The following is a 24,304-nucleotide window of genomic DNA, read 5'->3' as shown; positions in this document are numbered from 1 at the left end:
CTGGAATAAGTGAAGGACGAGCAAGTGTCTGCAGCTCCTCCCAGACGAGAAGGAAGGTGAAGAAAGCCCAGGCTGAGTGCAGCACCCTGACTGAGAATCCTTCACTCAAGAAAATGCCCAGCCTGAGCATTTGCAAGGAACACTTCCTGCTCAGCTGTAGGCAAAACGCCCATTTTACAGCTGAGAAAACAAAGGTGTTGATGGGATGGCGATCATGGTGGAGTGAGCACACCCCCAGGAGGAAGGGAGCTGGTGCTGGCCCTAGCCCTTCACTCCCCAGCCTGGGACCTTGGTCAGGTCTCCTATCTGTGCCAGCCCCAGATCTCAGGCTCCTCCCAGTCCTGTGTTACCTGGTCCTCACTTGCTGCACAGCTCCTGAAAAGGCACTGTCAGCTTCACTGCCCTTTGAGTGAGCAGAGACATATAGGGTGGGTGGTGGGTGGTGAGAATGTTAGACACACACATCAGTGAGCACCCCAAGTGTCTGCCAGGGGAGGGAGGAAATACATGCAATGCAGTTAAGTAGCTATCAGCAAACCACAGAACGGTCAGTAACGCTCACCACTGCACCCCTTCCTCGGGGACACACACATGCACGCCAGTACACACACCCACCTATGTGCATCCTCACACATGCAGGGAGACTCCACGGTCACACACACATGGGGACTCCAAAAAGTTCGTGGAAAGTGGAAATGAAGTAGGAGTTTATTTCGGTGCAAAAAACGTTGACAATATTGCATAGCTTTTTTTTATAACACACTTTATAATACACACACACACACAAACCTTTTGAAGACCTCCCTCATACACACACCCATATAGACACACGTGCACACACCCACCCACACACACACACACACACAAATGATCTGATAAGAGCAAAGGGGAGTAAAGTCTAGACCAGCTGGCTCCTGGGTGTCTTCCCATCCCTAGAGGCTCCTACCCCCAGTTCCCAGGCTCCCTGGGGTGGTGCCTGTGCCCCTCCCTCCCATCACCACACCTCACATCCGCCTACTTGCCCTGGCTCCCTACACACCACAGCAGAAGCAGCTCAGAAATAGAGCGCAAACCAGGTTCAGAGAGAACACTCTATTGGGGGGAAGTGGCAAACGACTGCTATTTTTATTTCTGTTTTTCTAAGACCTTTGTGCCCCTCTGTCGAAGGCTGACAAGGACCGTGTCCTCCCCACAGGCTTCCTGTTTCATCCCATTTTAGATCCATCACACCCAGGCACCTTCTCTATCTCCTCACCCAGGGCCTGGGGCAAGGTCTCTTCTGAATGAGTTTCCAATAAGGAGCAGGTCCGTGGTTTATGAGGCATTTGCTTAGTCTTTCTGAAACCATCCAGAGTGCTCTCAAAGGTTACTGTTGGCATGCATCCTATCTCAGACACAGCCCCATAAATTTAGGGTTCACAAAGGACACCATCCTGCTGCTTGGCACTTGGCTCAGGCTTTAAAGCTATTCTTTTTCACGGCAGTAACAGCCTGAGAAAGCATCCTGGGTGTTCCCGAACAACAGTCCTGCGTCACTAAAACAATCTACCATGTCCAGGCGACATGTTGTGCTTAAAGACATTCTCCCACCCCCAGCCTCAACATCCTAACGCTAAAAACCAAGACCTGTGACTTCGTGCTAATGCACAAGGAATTTCTCTGTCTTATTCAGAGAATTTAAATGTTTTGGAATCTTGACAGTCTAATTTTCTCTTTTTGCTCAGCAATTTCTTACTGGATTTCAACAAAGACCATTTTTGTAGAGCCAAGCTAGGAGGCTCTCAGAAAAATGATGAATTCCACATGCCTGCACATGCCAGCCAGGTCATCGTGGTGGATGTTAGTGCTGTCCTCCAAATAATTCCTAGGCACACTGTAGGACTCTACTCCCCTGCTTCCTTGAAATTAGGTGAGGACGTGAGATTTATTTGTCCACATAAATGTGAGCAGAGTAGTTAAGTGTTACTTTTCTGGGCTGCAGCTGTAAACATCAGTATGTCATTCTCCATGTGTACTCCTGACATGGTGACCAGCACTATCAGCCTGGGACACAGAGTGAGGATGACATGTAGCAGAGTTGACCCAGACCAGGAATGCAGCATGAGCAAGAAATAAACCTTTGTTGTTTTTAGCCACCGGTTGTGGGGCCGTTTGTTACTGCAACATAACTTAGCCCATCCTGACTAATACAAGTAAATAAGAATTAGATAGCTGCTGTGACTCTAGCTTGCTGCTTGAAAGGAAGAAACAAGGGAAGAGCAATAGAGAAGGAAACAAAGGGTCTATAGCAAGCTACCTGCCATCCCCTAAACCTGCCTTGTTTTCTCACACTTTCACATTTTTGTGCATTTGAGCTTTTTCTACCCTGAATACTCTTCCCATTTCCTTGTCTAGATCAGTTCCTTCAAAATGTAACTCAAACAACACCATCTCTGAGACTTCCCTTCCTCACAATCCCAGACTGTGCTGGCATTTGTCCTCTGCCGCAGGCAGGAATGTGGGCATATCCATACAAGCACACTTCCACGGCACTGTAGCAATCACTCACCTGGGAGGTGGTGTGTGGAGGGCAGCCGCTGTAAGGGAAGCTCCACAGCGTGGCTTTCAACCTTGGGCCATCTGTCCCCAGCGGACATTTGGCAATGCCTTAGACATTTTCGGTTGTCCCAACTCAAGGGAGGTGCTACTTACTGGCCAGAGAGGCTGCTAAACAACTCACAGTGCACAGACGTGGCCTGAATCAACCCCACTACTTGCCACAATACAATATATGTATTCTAATTCAAACCTAACACAGATATCAAGTTTTAAATTGAATTTGGAACGTAAAAAGAGTTTTAAAAACAAAATCTATTGAAGAACTTTGAACCAGCATCCAGCCTAGGGTTCCTAATGATACTGAACTAGGAAAAAATATTCTAAACCAAACCATCATTTGATTCAGTTACATCTTTGGCCTTGGATCTAATAAAATGTCTGCTGAGATGTCCTGGGCAGCTCTGATGTGTCCTGGAGACTGCAAGGAGTTTGTAATCATCTGTCTTCATCAGCTTATTTCTACTCCCCGGGCTCAGGGGACACATGTTAAAAAATGCTCTGCTCCTTTTCCAAAAACCCCTTAAGCCTACATAGAAAACAATACCGTCTTTGTGATAAATTGTTTATACAAATTCTCCAAAGGAGATTTTTCAAATATTATACTCCATTCTACCAAGAAAGAAACAACTGTGCCTTGTTATTTCTTACGACTCGCTGAAGTTAGGACTAAGGATGCTTTATTTCACATACCATGAAGCCCCGTGTACATCATTAGGCAGAAACACAAACATAAATTCGTGCTTAAGCAGATGCCATCGACGCTGCTTCCCAGGGGAGACCAAACCCTCCAGCAGGTACTTAAACTGGAGCAATCCCACTGACAGGCCAGGCCTCTCCCTGCTGCCCCGTTATGAAGCAGGAGAGAGCGCAAGGTCCACAGCGCTGCCCAGTGTTCTGGGGTGAAATCCAGGGCTGGTTTTAAAGAGAAAAATTGTTCCAGTTATCACTGTTCTCAGTGGTTCTAAATTATGTGCATTATTTTTTGTTTGTTTGTTTAATTAAAATAAAAGCGGAAGCATTTTTAGGATCTTCAGCATGGCCAACTATGTCGCAAAACTAAACCCAAACCCAGGCCCAAGCTGCACAAAGGGAAGCCCCCAGACTGGGACCTGCTGCTTTCAAAGAGGCCAGAGGGGAGACTAAGGGAAGTGGTGAGGAGACACTCCACGTCTGTTGCTTTGTTTTTCTTTTTCTTTCCAGGCCCAACGACTAACAGGCAACTTTCCTTAAATACAGTACCTGTGAGTCAGCCTGGGTGGGATCCCACGGAGACAGGCTGGAAGGTGATGGCGTGTGGGCTGGGGCCGCCACCCTGGTTTCCTACACACCGTAGCTCCCACCAAGGTTTCCAGCCAAGGGCACTGCTCTGTTTTGGAGTCGGGGAACATCAGGGGCAGGAAGAGACCTCAGAGATGACCAAGCTTTCTCCCCTGAAACTCTGAGAAAGCAAAGCCTATGCGGGAGGCCTGAGGCTTTGAACACCCAGCCTTGTTTGCACGGCACCTCTGTGGAATTGTTTCCTTTTTTTAAGGCAAATCATTTTATGGAAGGAGATGATAAACAAGCACATGAAGAGGTGTTCCATATCATTAGCCATTAGGAAAACAACAAAACCAAAATGAGATAGCCTTGCAGACCTGACAGAGTGGCTAAAACAAACAAAGAAACAAACAAACAAACAAAAAAGATAAGGCTGATGGTGGGTGAGGATGTAGAGAAACTGCGATGCTCATACACTGCTGTGGGAATGGCACGGTCACTCCGGAAGACAGGTTAGGAGATTTTTAGGAAAAAAATAAAGTAAGTATGCAACTAACCCACGACCCAGCAATTAACTGCATGCTGGGCATTTATCACAAAGAAATGAGAGCTTACAGTCACGACACTGTGCACCCAAATGTTCACAGCAGCTTTGTTTGAAATAGCCAAATACTAGAAATAACACAGATGTCCCCTTCTAAAAAGGACAGCTTACTCAGAATCTCCGAGGTGTACAGAGCAGAGGCTGGGTAATCCAACTCCACACTAGGGACTCCCGGAGCACCTGGCAGCCATGCCAGCCTATGCCAGTCACTCCTCCCACATGGCCTTCACGATGCTCCCAGCACCTCTCACGGTGAGCAGGCTGTGCTCCCGTCTGAGGGAGGGCAGCAGTATGCCCACTGCAGGTGCCCTTCAGCTCCAGATCCCTCTTCTTGTAAGTTCTCACGGAACCCTCACAGAGAAAACTTTCTCCAGTCGATCACCCACTTGACTGCATTCAATTCCAGCCTAGGTGCTAACGTTCTAAGCCAGTGACAGGCTTTTACCTGTCATTTAAAAGGAGCAGTGGAATTGTGCCTGGTCCGCCCAGCTCTGGAATGCCCGGGTGCACACAGTATAACAGTATCCCTTGGTGCATGCGCAATGAAGAGGTCTATGTCGCTCTCTCTGGGCGGCCTGAGGCAACGGCACACGTTCATAACTGCTCTATACCTGCTGGGACCCCCTGTTCCATGGCAGAATTGCTCTTGCTCTTCCTAAAGGACACAGCGGAATGCTGGAGACCTAGGCCTCAGCGTGGGCGCCTGCGTGCACCCGCCCCCTGTGCTCAGCTGTCTGCACAGTAGGAGCTGCAGTCTCCTCTTTTCCTGTCTGCCAAGCTGGGGCTGCCAGGCGGCTCCAGAAGCTCTCATGTGCTACAGTTATACCCGTGAAGTCCCTGTTTCCTAACAAAGACCCATTCATTTAGAAGGAAAAGAATCCCCTTTTAGTTCCACCTCATAGAAAATTGATCTTTACCCAGACTAAAATGCAGCAACTATGTGGACACATTGTGCCCCCTCCCCTCCCAGAAAAAAACATTTCCAAAGAAACAACTAACCCACATTCCCTCAGCCATGTCACCTCCCAGGGACTGTGACTCAGAGCCCTCACCATCCACTCCTCTCCCTCTGCATTCAGTCCAGGCAGTCCCAGTCCTAGAGCACACGGCCAGAACTAACTGTAGCGCTCACTCTGCACGGAGCCCCCCATGTTCTCCAGGAGATAGCCCATGGGCAGCAAAGAGGCTAGGGCAGGGACTTGGGAGATACAGTGAGTTCAAATCCTAGTCCTGCCACTGACCAGCTGCCACACATGGCACTGGCCACTCTACCGTCTGATCCTCAGTCTGTTCGCTGTAAAGGGCAATAAAACAAGCCCTGCAAAAGTTCAGTGAAGTGGCGAACACGCTGCTGGTATTTGTACTATTGCTGTGCATCCTGACAGTGCTCAGCATTTTCCACAGCGACACCACACAGTCAACTCATAATGAATCTGTTATAACTCCCAGCAAACTTCATAGGAAATACCAAAAAGCCAGGCTTCCTCCACTTGATCCTTTATGCAATCGACTTTTTAAAAAATCTGTTTCAGGATTCACATTCCCTTTCGCATTACCTGGTCATGAGGTCATACTGAAGTATTTTCTGCAGTTCTTGACATTTTTCCAGAGTCAGTGTCACGTGATCCCAAACTACAGTCAGAAGCCAGGCTACTAATTCCCCATAACCTGTCACCCAGAATATTTGGGGTACCTCCCTTCAGGCTAACCCAGATGGTTCCGTTGGGTTCTCTGTCACTGCAGAGGGAGACTCTCCTACCATCTCCTGGGGATGCAGTACTTGAGGCTGGTGGTAACAGGCCAGAAATTCTACGCCAGTCCAGAATGCCGAAGAAAGGATGCAGGAAGGACCTGAGACCTGCAGGACACTGTCTGGTGTCGACGGGCAGCCTGCGCAGGGTGAAGCCGCTCCCAGGAGAGAGCAGGCTGATGTATAATGCACAGTGCAATTCTTTGGGTAAACAGCATCCAGATGCCACTGTAGGGCCTTAGCCCAAGATCGAAACGAATGACCGTCTGTGCACATTTCCAGGTAAGAGCAAAAAGGACTTACTGTCAGCATGCTTACCATAGACTGCCTCTGAGGCCAAGCTCCCGTTAACAAGTCTTTGGAGATTGCATTCCCCCCAGACATCAGCCCCTCCCTTCTGCAAGGGCAGAAGGCTAGGGTTGGGGACATAGTGAGGCCTGGGCTGAGACATCTCTCCCAGAGGGCAAGATGACCCTGACAGAACATGTTCGGCACCCAGGGGCCATCCTGGAGGTTCTAGAAGGCTTGTGCAGACCACCATAGGCAGGAAAGGCACAAACTCCAAGGATTAACCCCTCAGGCTGTCTGCTCCACATTATAGTCGAAAGGAAAGAGGTTTCCACGTCACGCATCCGAAGTGCAGCAGAGGAGACACCAGTGTTTGGCAGACAGGGATGCCCGTGACTGTGGTGACATCAGTCTGCGCTACTCAGATGGAACTTGCCACGGCCCCAGCGCCTGACACGTGTGCATGCATCCATGGGCCTTCCTGGGACTCAGACTGAGCTGGCAGGCTTGGTGCACCAAAGCTCGGTCCAGTCACCTGGCAGGGTTTTCCTTCCTCGCCACCATTCCACCAGCCCTGAGGACAGTGGCAAAGAGCAGCCTTGTGACTTGGGAAGTGTGGGACACACTCTCTGTTGCTCACTTCAAACAGGAAGCTTGGTGGTGCAAAGTGGGCTTTGGGGACCCAGAGTCACCTGGGTATACATGTGCTGGGGCCTCACTGGGTCTGAGGTGAAATTAAGCATCTCCTTAATCTCATAAAGAGCCTGTTTTAGGGAACCAGCAGTTAGCGTAATGGCTATATTGCTGGACTCCCACGTAGTCGACCGCGGTTCGCTCCCCGGACCCGGTGGCTTAAAACTCACGCCGGGCACGTGTGCGTGCGTGCCCAAGATCCCGGGAGGAGAATGGAGGAGAAGGGATTGCGGCGTGACCATTCCCCCTGGGGGGTGATTTCTCGCTTTCTATCTCTATGTCTCTCTCTGTCTGTCTGGCGAGCGCATGTGCCCTACAGTGAAAATCTCTCCAAAAAAAAAAAAAAAAAGAGCCTGTTTTAATAAGCATATGCCCAGCAAAGTGGTTATTACGTATGTGCATGTGTATATTTTCTTTTTACACACACACATATGCACACATGCACATATATATTTTTCCAATAGCTCTCTTACGAGCTCCAGTAACTAATACACACCAAAAAAGCTAGGAACAGAGAGGAGGGAGAGAGGGGGAATGGTGCCTTCCACACCCGCAAAGCTGGGCGCTCAGAGCCTGGATGACCTCAGCCAGTTTCCACCTCCAAAACAGAATGAAAAGAGGCTAGTCCCCAGAGTGTGTAACCTGACACCTCTGGCCAGCAGCTGAATACAGTGGATTGTTTTTTAAACTTCAAGAGCTGAGCCCTGGTAACAAAGTGAGGCCTCTCTTGCAACTGAGGAACCTCCTTGGAAAAATAAATCCTGCCGCCTATTCTGCCATCATCCTCAAGAACTATTGAATAGATGCACTCCAGAGGGTGCACCTGAACCACTCGGCAGAGGCAGGCTAGAGGCCCACTTAAAAATGATCTTCACAACCAGAGAAGGGGACGGAGGAAAGCTACGGCTACGCACCACCTGTTCCGCGCTTGGTACTTGACCCATGTTATCTCATTTCACTTCACAACAGCCATGAAAGAGGGTCAATACCCTCGTGTTAGAGATGAGGAAGCAGACTTAGAGATGTTAAGTCCCTTGTAGGACACAGTGAGGTGTGAATTCAGGTCTGGCGGGCTCAAGTCCTGCACACTCCTCAGACCCTCTTGTATCTCTGTGCTCAGCAGATGCCTACTCCAGCCCACACCTCCTCCAACCCCTGTGTCAAAGAGCTCCCTGATCCCACCATTTCTACTAGGGGAAAAGGTGACTAAGGCATCCTGCTTCAGTTTCGCCCAATTGAAGAGAACGGTGGAGGTCAGTGCTAGGGAATGATGCCTCAGTGGCCTCTACGGTCCATGCAATTGTTTATTGAGCATTTCGTATGTCCTGACGCTGTATTGGCCACTTTGCACATAACCTCAGTGAGAGCTCACAACCGTAAGACGGGTATCATCAGTCCCATTTTACAGATGATGACATCGAAGGGTTAAAAAAAAAAAAGGCCTTTCTCTAGGACCACAGAGTCCGGAAGTGGACCTCAGGACCGCTCTGACTCCATACTGCTCTCACCCCAGGGTTCTTTGTAGATCAAGGCTCACTCCTACAGAAATCCCTCCCCAGCCTCCCTGGCCCTGCCCTGGGGGAGTAGGGGTGGAGGTGGAGGTGGTCTCACAGGAAGAGATGAGCAGGAGCTGTGCAAGCACTGCATCCTCCCCGGTGAGCATCACCTGGTGTGGCTCCCCTGATGCGCTACATGAAAGCCTTGGGCAAGGAGGAGGTACCTCCATCCAGAACAGTCTCTCTGACCACTTCTAACAGAGGTAGCAAATTTCTCGAGGCTTTTACCCCAGACTAGTTTCCCAAATGCAATTCCTCCACGCCCTGTGCCACCCCACGTACTGAAGCTTTCTGCATTTCCCATGCCAGCACCAATTCGTTATTTATTAACTCATATTTAATGAATGTGCTTGTTCAATGGCGACAACTTCTTGAGTTTTGCAAATCTCAAGGATGTCTTCTGGCACCTAACCTCTGTCCTAGAGGGCAGATGCCCAAGGACGGAGGCAGTATCCATTAGCATTCTCTTCTGCACGAGCCTCTGCAGACGGGGGTGTGGAGTAAGTGCCTGCCGTCTGGGCAGCCACTGGGTTCAGTGTGCACTTCTCGGCATGGGCAGTCACCACGCTCCATGAGAAAGGTGGCTGAGGTTTCTGGACCCAGCCCAGGGCCAGGTCATACATAAGAGACACCCAGTCCATAGGAATATTTATCGAATGCCCTAAGACTTTGCTAAATTGCTCTCTCTCACTTTCCAGAATACAGAAGAGAAAAACCACTACATGGTTTCGGAAAAATCAATACTCCAAAGAAGTATCCTCAGACACTTTTAAATAGAGTGCAGCCTCCCCTCAGTTACTGAGCAGCGGGCAGCCCTGCTCCAGAAATATCAGCCCCCTGCCCTGCGGCCCTCTCCCTGCTCACTCATCTTCCCTCATGCCCACCACCGCTGCATGCCAGCCAGTGAGTGAGCAGACCACAGCCAGAGGCAGTGCAGCCCTGTCACCACTGGCCGAGATGATCACTTGGACAGGAGAATATCCTTCAGTCAAAGGGTCCCCTTAGACTGAAGGAGCTGTGTCCACTTTAGAGCGGGCTCTACTGTGGATAGAAAGGCTGTTCTTGGAGTATCTCCCATGCGCGTGGTGCTTGCCCTTGTCATCGTCTATCTGGAACACTTGGAAACACCACCATAGGACTTGTCATTGGATCCAGTTTAGGCAAGAAATAATACATATATTATTAATACTATAATGACTATGAATATGATCTCATTTGAGTCTCACAAAGAACAAATGAAAGCAGCAGGAAGACTACCACACCCTTTCTACAGAGGAGGAAACCAAGCCCCGCGAGGTTAGGGCTGAGACCGAGCCACTGGGCTTTCCAGCATACTGCGCTCCTGGGGTCCACCCAGCAAAGGTCTCAGAGAAGGCGCTCCATCTTCCAAATGACTTGGAATTAGCAAGATCCTCAGTATCAGTTAATGAGTGCTAAGCACTGTGATGACTATGGACGAGGTTCAGAAAACGAACCAAGAAAAAGAGGAAAATATTTCAGTGGCCCCAAACAGACCGAAAAACCAATTACAGTGCACTCAGAAGGTCTCCTCTATGCTAACAAGTTTTATTTCTGAAAAGGTTTTTCTAGTAGCATTTCAACCTCTAGCAGTCTTTCTAACCTCCCAGTTTTAACGCATAGCAACCAATTTTCCTATCCTTAGCTCAGCAATCTGGGTCTCAGGATTATTTGTCCCTAACAAAATCTCCTAGCCATTTCTTAAGCTGCTGGCAGGCAACTGAATTTTCCACTTGACATTGTTAAGAGATTAAACTGTTTATCTCATTGTCGTACACAGGCCTTTTCAGTTTCCTGCTAATAGATTCAGGTTAGATAAGGATTACAGAAGTGATCCTCCCAAATTCCTCCCCACACCAGCCAGCATCCTGTCTGCATTTCTCCATAGGGTTATAAGGAATTTTTTATTGCATCGACTCTCCAGACAGCTAACTGTACAAGCGAATATTACACATGCATGCATGACCAAAGGATTAGGCAAACACCAGCTCCTCTACAACTGGGAAGAAGCACTTAACAGGAGGCCCTGTTGAATTACACACTTTACGTCCTGGTCAGCCATCAATCGCCATAGAGAAGAGGAAAACAAATTGAGCTGAGCCTGGAAAGAATGTTAGTGAAATTGGAAAAACACTTGCTGGAAACTGCCTGGGGGTGCAGTGACCTCCCTTGTTATTGCCCGGGTCCCACCAACTCTCAGCATACCAAGAGAGATTGCAGATTGAGCTGGGTGGATGGCCAGTCACCAGGGAACCAGATACCTAGGGCTTGCAGCAGGCAGAACTTTCCCTGTAAGTGTATGAAAACATTAACCACAAGTACTATAAAATGTATTATAGCTTCGTCTTGGAAAATGATACCATCGATTTATTCATTCCGATTACATGAATGGAGGGTGGTGGTGGGGTGCAGAATGCAGAGAGCCCTTTAAGAGGGACAAAGAAAGAAAACTACTGTCTGATGCCCAAAAGCCAGAGGCAAAAGCACCTCATTCACACCTCCCCTCAACGTACTGAGACCACCTTCTTAAATGTGAGCAAAGGGACCACCCTTTCTGAGGCATTCTTCAAGGATGGGCCCTTACCCTGCATGTTTTTTTTTTTTAAGAGATTTTTGCTATAGGAAGTGTGTGCTCGTCAGAGAAACAAAGAGACAGAAAGCAAAAAATCACCCCCAGAGAGATGACCACACCATAATCCCTTATCCTCCATTCTCCTTTTGGGACTCTGGGCATGCATGCATTTGCACCTGGTATGAGTTTCAAGGCGAAGGAGCCAGGACTCAAACCATGGTGGACCATGTATGAGTCCAACACCTTAATCACTATGCCCCCTGCTGGCCCCACCCTGCATCATTAAGAGGATCCTTGGGACAGGAGAAAATCCTTCAGTCAAGGGGTCCCCTTAGCACTGCCAGCCCCCCCCCCCCACTGCTGTGTCCACTTTAGAGCGGGCTCTGCTGTGGATAGAAAGGCTGTTCTTGGAGTATCTCCCATGCGCGTGGTGCTTGCCCTTGTCATCGTCTATCTGGAACACTTGGAAACACCACCATAGGACTTGTCATTGGATCCAGTTTAGGCAAGAAATAATACATATATTATTAATACTATAATGACTATGAATATGATCTCATTTGAGTCTCACAAAGAACAAATGAAAGCAGCAGGAAGACTACCACACCCTTTCTACAGAGGAGGAAACCAAGCCCCGCGAGGTTAGGGCTGAGACCGAGCCACTGGGCTTTCCAGCATACTGCGCTCCTGGGGTCCACCCAGCAAAGGTCTCAGAGAAGGCGCTCCATCTTCCAAATGACTTGGAATTAGCAAGATCCTCAGTATCAGTTAATGAGTGCTAAGCACTGTGATGACTATGGACGAGGTTCAGAAAACGAACCAAGAAAAAGAGGAAAATATTTCAGTGGCCCCAAACAGACCGAAAAACCAATTACAGTGCACTCAGAAGGTCTCCTCTATGCTAACAAGTTTTATTTCTGAAAAGGTTTTTCTAGTAGCATTTCAACCTCTAGCAGTCTTTCTAACCTCCCAGTTTTAACGCATAGCAACCAATTTTCCTATCCTTAGCTCAGCAATCTGGGTCTCAGGATTATTTGTCCCTAACAAAATCTCCTAGCCATTTCTTAAGCTGCTGGCAGGCAACTGAATTTTCCACTTGACATTGTTAAGAGATTAAACTGTTTATCTCATTGTCGTACACAGGCCTTTTCAGTTTCCTGCTAATAGATTCAGGTTAGATAAGGATTACAGAAGTGATCCTCCCAAATTCCTCCCCACACCAGCCAGCATCCTGTCTGCATTTCTCCATAGGGTTATAAGGAATTTTTTATTGCATCGACTCTCCAGACAGCTAACTGTACAAGCGAATATTACACATGCATGCATGACCAAAGGATTAGGCAAACACCAGCTCCTCTACAACTGGGAAGAAGCACTTAACAGGAGGCCCTGTTGAATTACACACTTTACGTCCTGGTCAGCCATCAATCGCCATAGAGAAGAGGAAAACAAATTGAGCTGAGCCTGGAAAGAATGTTAGTGAAATTGGAAAAACACTTGCTGGAAACTGCCTGGGGGTGCAGTGACCTCCCTTGTTATTGCCCGGGTCCCACCAACTCTCAGCATACCAAGAGAGATTGCAGATTGAGCTGGGTGGATGGCCAGTCACCAGGGAACCAGATACCTAGGGCTTGCAGCAGGCAGAACTTTCCCTGTAAGTGTATGAAAACATTAACCACAAGTACTATAAAATGTATTATAGCTTCGTCTTGGAAAATGATACCATCGATTTATTCATTCCGATTACATGAATGGAGGGTGGTGGTGGGGTGCAGAATGCAGAGAGCCCTTTAAGAGGGACAAAGAAAGAAAACTACTGTCTGATGCCCAAAAGCCAGAGGCAAAAGCACCTCATTCACACCTCCCCTCAACGTACTGAGACCACCTTCTTAAATGTGAGCAAAGGGACCACCCTTTCTGAGGCATTCTTCAAGGATGGGCCCTTACCCTGCATGTTTTTTTTTTTAAGAGATTTTTGCTATAGGAAGTGTGTGCTCGTCAGAGAAACAAAGAGACAGAAAGCAAAAAATCACCCCCAGAGAGATGACCACACCATAATCCCTTATCCTCCATTCTCCTTTTGGGACTCTGGGCATGCATGCATTTGCACCTGGTATGAGTTTCAAGGCGAAGGAGCCAGGACTCAAACCATGGTGGACCATGTATGAGTCCAACACCTTAATCACTATGCCCCCTGCTGGCCCCACCCTGCATCATTAATACACAGTACCCTCTCTGGTTAAGCAAAACCTAATCTTGGTCACCAGGTCAACGGAAATAATCTCAATGCCTTTGTCTGAGATGCTGTATCATCTCATTTTCCCTTTCCACCCAGAATCTTACCACAACAGTAAAATGCTAGATTAACAGGATAACAGTGAGCTTAACGAGGGAGGATCCTCCTTAGCTGAAAATTAACCACCATCACCCCAGGTTGAATGAGACATTTTCCTACTTACTCAGAGATGGGGAAATAAAAACATATCTTCTCTATGCCTCAAATGAAATCATACATAAATATGAATTACAGAGGTTCATTCTGTGTCCTATTTTTTTTTTTTTTGAGAGGTTTTTGCCATAGGGCGTGTGTGCTCGTCAGAAAGACAGAGAGAGACAGAGAGACAGAAAGCAAGAAATCACCCCCCAGGGGGGATGGCCGCGCCGCAATCCCTTCTCCTCCATTCTCCTCTCGGGATCTTGGGCACGCACGCACACGCACCTGGCGTGAGTTTAAGCCACGGGATCCAGGACTCGAACCACGGTCAGCTACATGGGAATTCAGCGACATAGCCATTACGCTAACTGCTGGTCCCCATCCTATTGTTTTTAGTTCTTAATTTTTGTTTACTTAGAACACTTAGTAGCTGGCTTAGAGCAAAAGAGAAGTAAAAACTGCTGGAAATAAAAAACATAAGTATTAAGTAGTGGCTGAAGGGATATCTTTTGTTGAATGGGGTTTTCATTAAGTGATAACAAATCAATAAAATGCCCAAGTAAAGCTAAACAAGGGGAAAGGTCAGATTTCTAACCATGAATTCTTAATGAATTGTCCAGAAACACACCAGACAAGTTAGTCAAAAGCCTGGGTGTTGGCTTACCAGTGAAATGATTCCCACCAGTCACTCCTTGTTGCTCAAAACTCACAAGGCCCTGCTTTCAAGAAAGAAACATCAGAGGGGTTGGCAGGTGGCGCGGTGATTGAGGCGGCTGGACTCCCACATGGCTAACTGCGGTTCGAGTCCCGGACCTGGCAGCTTACTTTCTCGCTGTCTCTCTCTGGTCAACTTCAAAAAAAGTAAGCTTACTTTCTCACTGTCTCTCTCTGGTCAACTTCAAAAAAAGTAAAATATAAGATAACAAAAAAATTTTTTAAAAATTAAAAAAGAGAAAGAAACATCAGAGTGGTCTTCCCTGCACAAACACTGCAAAAACGTGTCAAGGTTGACCTCATCCCTCAAGGCCTGCATACGGTGTGCATTTCTGCTGACCAAGCTATTCGCTCCTGGCTCTTGGAATCTAAGCCTTAAAGTAATCCCTGGCCCTGCAGGAAGCTACATTAGAAACAGGGATGGAAGGTAAAACCAACCTTATTCTAAATGGTCAGTGAACTATTCTTCAAGAAATGCTGTGATCTGGTAACAGCTCGGGAATTCACAGGTAGCCTGTGAATACTGGTCTTTCAGGAATTAATTTCATTCCAATGATTTTCCAAAATTGTACTGAAATGAGAAGGGACCATAAACCAATATTGCTGCAGAGCCTTTCTTCCAAGGGCCCAGAGAATTTTTGGAGAGATGTTGCCTCATTAGAACTCACAATGTTTCCCAGCTCCACCCCCACTAACAGACATTGCCCTCGTCCATGTGCCAGGTGCTGTGACAGGCGCTTGTATAAATATTACATCAGGGGGGTCCAGCAGATGGCGTAGTGGTTATGTCGCTGGACTCCCACATGCCTGACCGCAGTTCAAGTCCTGGACCTGATGACTTCAAACTCACGCCAGGTGTGTGTGTGTGTGCATGCCCAAGATCCTGGGAGAAGAATGGAGAAGGGATTGTGGTGTGGCCATCCCCCAGGGACTCATTTCTCGCTTTGTCTCTGTGTCTCTCTGGTGAGCATGCACACTCTACAGCAAAAAACCTCTCCGAAATAAGTAAGTAAATAAATATTACATCAGGGAACACTTGCCACCCCATGGGGTCACGCCTGCTTCCACCATTTTGCAAGCCCTATAGAATGGGTGTCGATCCTGTTCGTCTAAACCCAACTCCAGCATTCTTACTCCTCTGGCCACAGGACAATGGAATATGCGCTGATGTTGCCTTCATTCTTCTTTTCTCCTTTTCTTTGTTCTTCATCTTTCAGATGGCTCAACGTTTCTTTTATGGGTAGATAATTCAGCAGAAATATTTTGTCTTATTCATTCATTCATCCATTTCTTTAATAAGTGGTTTAAATGTACTGTGATTAAAACCAAGGTGGATATTCAAGGGTGAATAAGGAACTTTCTCACTAAGAACATTTTTTAGGTGAAAAGAAAAACGTAAACACGGGTCCCGAGACTGTACTGAATCCTTTCTGGCCTTGCTTTCCTCATCTGTAAAACGTGGGTAATGGAGAAAATGACCTATAAAGCCTCTCCCGGAACAAGAGTTAGACAAGGTTAATTATGGAAGCTGTAGAAACGTTTTTGTTATTTTTTAAATTTTATTTTCTTGAAAGAGAGACAGATAGGCAGGCATCCTCCACAGGGTCTCACTGAACTATAATCTTTTTCTTCTAGCCCTCCAGCCAGTCAGGGTCTTGGGTACAGCAACTCCAGTACGATTCATGTAGGCTCAGGATCCAAACCCTCTGTATACCACATGGCTTCCAACCATGCAGATCAGTGCTTTCACACAACCATGGTGTGCAGCAGCTTTCTGTTTCGTTTTGTTTTTGTTTTCTTATGTTTGTTTGAGTTTTGCTACAGGGTATGTGCACTCACCAGACAGAGTCAAAGTGAGGGAAAGTGAGAAATGATCCTTAGGGAGGATGGCCACACTGCAATCTCTTCTTCAGTCTCTTCTTGGGATTTGGGGAACACACACACACACACACACACACACACACTCAGTGTAATTTTTGAGCCACTGGATCTGGATTCATATCATGCAGCTGATTATGTGGGATCCCGTGCCTTAATCTCCACGCCACTTGCTGACCCAGTTATTTTCTTTTTTAATTGCTAGAGGGCATGTGTGCTCACCAGAGAGAAGCAGAGAGAAATAAGAGACGGAGAAGCACTCCCACAGTGGGATGTAGTTATGCTGCGATCTCTTTCCCTTCTCCATCCTGTTGGAATTCTGGGCACATACATATACACACTCGGCACATTTCTCAAGCTGACAGGGCCAGGATTCGAACCACAGTCAGCCATGTGAGATCCAAACTCCTTAACCACTAGGCTACTGGGCCGGCCCCTGTTTGTTTTTTTTTTTTTTTTTTTTTAGAGATTTTCACTGTAGGGCGCGTGCGCTCGCCAGACAGACAGAGAGAGACATAGAGACAGAAAGCAAGAAATCACCCCCCCAGGGGGGATGGTCACGCCGCAATCCCTTCTCTTCCATTCTCCTCTCGGGATCTTGGGCACGCACGCACACGCGCCCGGCGTGAGTTTTAAGCCACTGGGTCCGGGACACAAACCGCGGTAGATTACGTGGGAGTCCAGCGACATAGCCATTACGCTAACTGCTGGTTCCCCCCTGTTATTTTTTTAAAGGGTTAGCACAAAGGCCTAACTTACTAATGAGAGCTTATGTATTTTTGGTGTCTTTCAACTACGGAGACTTGAACTGCCTTTAAAATCACAGTTCACTCCTGAAAAAAAAAAAATGGATCAGGGCTGCTGTCTCCACCAGGAAGATGAGGTGAATAAAAGGAGCCCAATGAGAAGATGACAAGGTATCTGGAAGTACCTCCAGGAGATTCAAAGCTCAGCGGCAGAACTACAGGAAGCCAAGTTTGCCTACAGGATCATGGGACCAGGTCAGCCGGTACTTCCAGTTCTCCAAGGGGCCCTCCACAGTCAGAAACGCAGGACCCATGGGTCTGCGGGAAATGAAGGATAGTCTGCTCCATCGTCACGTAGGTCAGTAAGTTAATAACATGCTGTCATAGGAAGGGCACACAGTCTCAGGAGAACAGGGCACACAACATCCTAAACAGACGGTTGGTACTCTAAAGGGCTTTTCATATTACCAGACTCACAGTTGGGTTTCATGTGATTTGGTAAACAATGAGCGCCTCCATTCATGAAAAATACATGACTCACAACTCTACCTAAATCCCAGCAAGGCTTGTCATGGAGCTGAGAGTACAACGTGCTGCCTCTGAGTGACCACAACACGCGGAGAAGGGTCCCTGAGCTAATTCTAACGAACAAATGTGTGAATTATCTGAAGCTGAAGAGCTTCTTCTAGCAAGATAAATTGATACGGTCATTTTCATTAAGTACTTTAAAATTCTACCATCAGATGACTAAGTTGAAACCAGACAAAATAAAGTAAGACTAAACAATGTTATCAATACTCCTAAATATAAATAAACTACAGAGAGCTAATCTAATCTGTAACTGCATTTAGCAGGCATGTGCCAACAGGTTAGAAAAGTGACTCTGCGGTGATGCAGTGCTTAAAAAATGCAAGTTCTGAAAATGTTTGATGGAAACCTGAAATGTATTTCTCTATATGCGGCAACCAACTTTTGGAAGACCCAAAGTCTAGGTAACTCCTGAGCTGAATTTTTGCAAAGCCTAATATCTGCATTTAAAGGAACAATGGGGGACTCAATCTCCCCTTTCCTCAATACCTCATTTTTATTTGAAAGAATTTTAAGCTGGCCCAATGCTTTGATCTTTGATAAAACAAGGTCTTCGAAGTGATGTTTTGGTTTCCAGCACAGTCTCTACCATCAGCTTGATTATTAATGAAGATTTTAACTTATTGTGATAAATGCTTTTTTTTTTTCACTATAGTATGGGTGTGCTCTCCAGAGGGAGATAAAGGAGAGGGAGAGAAAGCAAAGCTGCAATCCCTTCTCCACTCTCTCAGGATTTTGTATCTGCTGTGTTTTTCAAACCGCTGGATTTGATACTTGAACCACGTAGTCAGCAAAGTGGGAGCCTGGTACCTTAACCACCATGCTGCCTGGCTGGCCCATGAATGCTTTTTCAATAGTATATTACAAAGAACAGTTCTTCTGGTAAAGACACAGAAGATAAGGCAGATCGATCAATCGGTCTCAAGTAAGGCAGATCGATCAATCGGTCTCAAGTAAAAGCACAGAACTATAAGGTGCCTAGTTTCAACCTCATTGCCCGAGGTCCATACCAAAGAAATCTCGTCACACTTCTGGTCACCTAGATGCCTACTTCACATACTGATGCACACAGCGGATTTTGAATCAAATGTCTAGAATCATACAGCCACAAACAGAACTATTGGGTTGTCAGCAAGGTCATGATGCATAGAAAAACAGAAAAATATGTCATGACTTTCCCAATAACCTAACAGATGGGTCCCATGAGATTATCCCCATGTAAAGTGCACATGTTAAAAGGAGACCACTGAGCCAGGTCATATGAGTGTGTTTTTGGGTCCCGTTGCCTTTCTGAGTCTTGGTTTTTTCAAGCCTAAACAGACCAAAGTAATACCTGGAACCTCACATAGATGACCTGGAACCTTCCAGACCTACAGGCTGTTAAGGACTTACCAGGAAGATCCTCTCACATACCTGAGAGAGAAGGATGCCCCATCTTTAAAAAAAAAAAACAGCATATGCCACCTAAACTCATAACCCCACAAATCTGGGCCTTCACCATTCTCATCCTAAATTCTCCACTTAAAAGTACTCAAAAGAAGATACATTTTTAAGAAACTCTTTTTCTATTATTTATTATTGTTGTTTTTATTATTATGTTTTTAATTTTACTAGAGAGAGAAAGGAAAAGTGAGAAAGCAAACCACCAGGTCCGGGACTCGAACAATAGTTGGCCCTGTAGGAGTCCAGCACCTTAACCACTATGCCACCTGCTGGCCCCAAGATGCATTTTTAAAGAGCTCTTCTAAGGCTTTAAAATTTTAGTTCAGTTCAACTCCAAAATGAAATTTTTTATATACTTTTCAATACAAAAAAAAAAAAAAAAAAACATTTTAAACTGAATTTTTTTGCTAGGTACATGACTTAGTTTTCCAGTAAAAAAAAAAAAAGAAAAAAGAAAAGAAGTCAGTACAAAAAAATAAAAAAGTAAACAAAATTCCAATGGCCCTTTAAAAACAGTAAGCACCAAGCAGGCAAGAATTTGTATTACATTTTTTCACATACCTGCTTGCTAACTAGATTAATGTTTTGTTTTGTTTTGCTTGTTTTTTTGTTTGTTTGTTTGTGTGTGTGTGCCTATAATAGGTAGTATGGTTTCAGAATAAATCAATAAAATATAATTTTTAAAGTATAATACATCCATAATTTAATATAGTGCTTTAAGCTAGAGTCTCAATGGCCCAGATCCTCTTAAAGGGAATTATACGGGAAAGTAAAGAAACTGCCGGGTAATTTTTAGCTGCCTGACAGAACAAAAGAGAGAACACCATTGCTCAGTGAAATTCAGTCTTGTTCAGATCTCATAGACTAGTTAAGTGTGAATGTACCTGGAGTAGAGCCCCAGCACAGTGGCTATGGCATACAATGACTTCTGAGCAAATTCCAAGGCTCTGATCCTACATAGGCAGACACGCTGTGCCACCTCCTACACGACATCACGCAGAATCACTTCTGGGCAGAACGTGCTCCAGGAGTCATGAAAAGCTTTAGTTCGTGGGAAGGTAGGCAAATAAAAAAATAAATAAATCTCAGTGTCTAGGAGAGACTGAGGCCCAGGTGTTGGGTGTGCATCCAACATCACTGCTCATGTTGTTTCAAATCTGTGCATGAGCATGTGTGAGAAGCAAGTGTGAGCATCTGGGAGCGTGTGCCGCTGTAGGGTAGCGGGGCAGTATAGGCAGAACAGCGAAGACCAGAAGAGAGAGCACATATGGCTAGTACAGCCATAGGTCAGACAGTCCTGGCCCAGGTTTTATCTATCAGACACTGAAAAGGCACAATCAAGATGTCTGGTCTTCTGTAGACAAAATATCAACCTCAGGTAATCAAGTGATTTTTGACCCAATGAGCAAATGTTTTGGTGTCACAGATAAGGCTCCAGCATAATCGACAGAAGAAACGTGTTCCTTGTCAGGAAAGCACTCAACCAAAGCTCAAAAGTCCCTAGGATCCCATCATTTCCAGTTGGTTACCCACCCCCACCTCCATCTTCCTCCCCTCCACATCCCTCATCAGCTTCACATGCTTCAGAGAGAGAAGCTGGCAGGGGATTTTTCCCTGGCTCTACTCATGTCGGTGTCTAGAAACCTGTTTTAAAAGGTGGGAGGTAGTTGGACAGCAGGCAGGCCTCATTTCTGCCTCTAGTCCTGTTAGAGAACTTGAAAACAGCACTTAACCCTCTGCTTTCTCAGGTGGCATCCCTCTGGCAAATGAAAAATAAAATTATCACCTGTCATTACTGATCTCCCCTTTAACTCACTTCCCAACAAGAGCCCTTTTCAAACATTGGACATACAAACTACTTTGACAACCAGCCAATAGGAGCTACTAATCCACCACTAGAAAGGGCGAATGGAAAGTTGGAAAACAAGTTAAAGGACTTTGGCTAGGCAGCTAGGCTTTAGCGTTTCAAAAGAAAATGGGAGGAGTGGGTCAGAGGACCTGCCTTTTGCACTAAGGCCTCCCCAGCTACAGGAAGGCAGAGCAATTAGGCCACACCTCCAGGGAGAAGCACTTTCCACCTGCCCTTGACCAACACCCCCTTCCAGGTGGACCAGCCTCCCTCTAGAAGTGGTATGCCCAATGCCTGACAGCACATGCAGGATGCCTGCGGCCCATTCTGGCACAAAATGCCAGGCTGACTGCAGCCAGATTTTGCATACACATTTGCTTCCAAATCATCTGCCAAAAGCGGGGTTTCATAAAGAGAAATGCCCGGTCTTCAAAAATTCAGACTGTGATTGTGGAACTGACAGAGAGAAATGTGCTGTGGAACCCAAAATGACCTCAGTGAAAGAGGTAGAGTAGAAATAAGAAGCTCCTCGTTGTGGTGGAAGGAGTGACAGAGGTACAATGAATCGTCCTGGATGTTCGAGGTGACATCGGAAGGCTACATGCTATAACCGAACACAGATATCCTCCGCCAGCACAACCAGCCCTTGTATGTTGAACTAGGAAAGTCCCCCATACTTCCTGGGAAAGCTAAGACAAAGTCCAGACCGTTTCAGAAGTGCTAGCTAGCTTCAACTCTTCCGTCTTCTGTAAAACACTCTGATCATCCCAAGAGTGAAAACAGCTTACAACTGAGATTAACCATGTAAGAGAAATAAACTCCTCTCTACTGCCATAGCCAGAACAAGAAGTCAGTGTAACGGACCAAAACACACGTGCGGGAACAGGTACCTGAAATGTGCCTCTACCACCCAAAAAGGCACAGCATGAAGAGGATCTGCCCAGGAGGTATCACCACATGCCTATCTGATGCAATTCTTCTAACATAGCATTCTGATACCAAAGAAGCCATCTGCTAATCAGCTCAAAGCCTGGTTTTCATTTTAATTCACCCATCAAATTGCACCTTAGTTACGCCGGCCACACTAATACTGTAAAGTCTGGACCTAACTTACTGAGGTTGGTCGTTCCTCACACAGTAGACCAGCCACAACCACATCGACAGGGTTCAGGGCCCTGACACAGAATTATGTTACTCATTTTTCTGGCCTGTTCATAAAGGCTGAGTTCATTCAATGGTATCCTCATCAGTTTTCCTTGGTCTGAATAGACCGCAGAATTCGAGTTTCACTGATCAGAGCAAAGGTACACTCAGCAGTTCTGTTCCTTCTCTGGAGACTAATCAGGAATTGTTTAGTGACATTCATGAATAGCATCTCCCCAAGAATGGTGGTAACCTACAGGAAGTACCTTATAAACTTGTTTTTAAAGATGTACATGGAAATGGCAGCAGCAGTGGCTCAGATTCACTGTGCAAACGAAATAGTAAATAGATGCTTTTCCCTACTTCCCCCTCTCGACCTCTCCCTGTCTCGCAAATGTATCTGGAGAGAATCGTTAGTTGTGGTTTTCCCAGAGCACTGGTCAGAGTCTTCATGACTCAGTAAATAGTGAGCAAAAAGGGACACAGGAACATCAGAGGTGTGCTGAGAGCAGAATGGGCTTAAGAGAGATCGCAGAGCAAGACTTACCACTCTGGGCTTCTGCTGGTCCAGGGTGTGCAGGAAGGCTGAGTTGGGGTCTAGGGTGCGCTCAGGATCACTGGAGATGTCCTCCTCAGAGTCCTCATAGGAGGAGGAGAAGCCGGTGGAGGAGGCTGAGGAAGAGGACAGTTTCCTCAGGGGCAGGGTGCCCTGAGGGCTTCCCTGCACCTCCTCCAAACCCCCGTCCTCCTGGGCACCCATGTCTGTGATGATGACAGCAGGTATGTTGCTGGGGACAAGAGTCTCTCTGGAAGGCTTGTCCTTCTGATCCAGACGCAACAAGTCCAGGCTGCGGTGGGTGTCTTCGTCCTGCTGCTGGCTTTCCCAAGTTCCCTCCGACTGTACCCTTGTGCCCCGCGTCCAAGCCAGACCTGCTTCCTCCATGGGGTCCCGCCAAGCCCTGGAGCTCCCAGGCTGCACCGCTAACCTGTCTGCAGGAAGGCACGGAGGTTCTTTCAGGTCTTTTGCTGCCTCCCAACAGGGCAAAGGCTCCAGCACTCGGCTAGAAGGGTTTCTGGCCTCCACCTCCCCAGTTCCCCACTGTGCTGCACAGCTGCCCTCAAACAAACCTCCTCCGTCTTCCTGACTGGAGGGTTGCCCTCTGGCCACCCAGGCCTCACTTCGGGCATCCCCAGGGTCTAACGACCCCAGGTCTTCGAGGCACTGGGACCAGCTCAGGGCATCAGAAGGCTCTGGGCTTTGCGTGTTCACAGTCGTCCCCTCTGGCCTTTCGCCCACTTTAGACACCCCAAAGCTGGGCATGCCAGACGGTAGATTTCCTTTCCCCACCTTCCCAGGGGGCTCTCCACCGCAGGGTCCGCTCCTCTCCGGGGCCGGGCTTGTCTCACTGCGCAGAAACTGCTCCTCAACCTCCCCGGGGGGCAGACCCTTGAGGTCCAGGGCCTGCTCAGACGGTTCAATGAGGGCAGGATCCTGTGGACAGTGTGGTTCGGGGGATATGGCTCCCGATGCCACTTCTGTGACTGTCACTAAGTTAGCTCTGAGCAGTCCCAGTGAGGGAGCTAGGAAGCTCCGAGTTCCGGAAGGGGAGACCCTCTCGTCAATTTCTACAGCTTTGGGAGAAGCGCAGGGGGGACTGGCAGGGACATCCTTCTCCATCCGCACCAAAGCGGCTGGACCCTGAGCCTCGGATTCTGTCTGGGTGTCAGGGTCCGGGAAAGATGCCACAACTTCCTTGTCCTTCGAGGGGCACAGGCTTGGTCTTCCTCTCCTCCCGGTCTCAGCCTCTGAAGTATCTGGACATTGCTCCCCCCAGGACTTTGTCCTCCGTTCCTCAGTCCGGGCACACTGAGCCAGGACCCTTCCAGGAGGCTGGCTGCTGCTGCGGAAGGGGCACGGGGAGGGCGAGCGAGCCCTGCCCAAACGCGGGCTGCGAGGCGCTTGAATGGCGGAGCTCTGCGCCTGGATGTGCGCCTCGAACATGCCCACTTTCTGGTTCACCTGCACGTTTTGCAACTCGCGCTGCAGGATCCGCAGCTTCCTCTTGGCCTCCTCCGGCCCTGGCGAGGAGAGGGTACTGGCGGCCACCACCTGCTGCCCGTCCCCTCGCAGGCGGCCCGCCCAACTCGGACTGCCCACGCTGCTGCTGCT

At 47.5% G+C, this 24,304-nt stretch overlaps 1 protein-coding gene across 1 annotated transcript in view; it reads right to left on the bottom strand.

The window, feature by feature from the left end:
- The window catches only part of ITPKB (inositol-trisphosphate 3-kinase B), a gene marked incomplete at its 5' end in the record, with an annotated part of 109,360 nt that extends 85,056 nt beyond the window's left edge, over nucleotides 1-24,304 (bottom strand). The window contains one exon of the mRNA XM_027775204.1: nucleotides 22,682-24,304. Coding sequence (XP_027631005.1) covers nucleotides 22,682-24,304 — 1,623 coding nt within the window. The remainder of the gene's footprint in view (nucleotides 1-22,681) is intronic.

Source organism: Tupaia chinensis, unplaced genomic scaffold, assembly GCF_000334495.1.
Source record: "Tupaia chinensis unplaced genomic scaffold, TupChi_1.0 Scaffold000532_1, whole genome shotgun sequence".
NCBI lineage: Eukaryota > Metazoa > Chordata > Mammalia > Scandentia > Tupaiidae > Tupaia > Tupaia belangeri.
The sequence above is the reverse complement of the archived record's forward strand: the minus strand, read 5'-3'. Positions and strand labels throughout refer to the sequence as shown.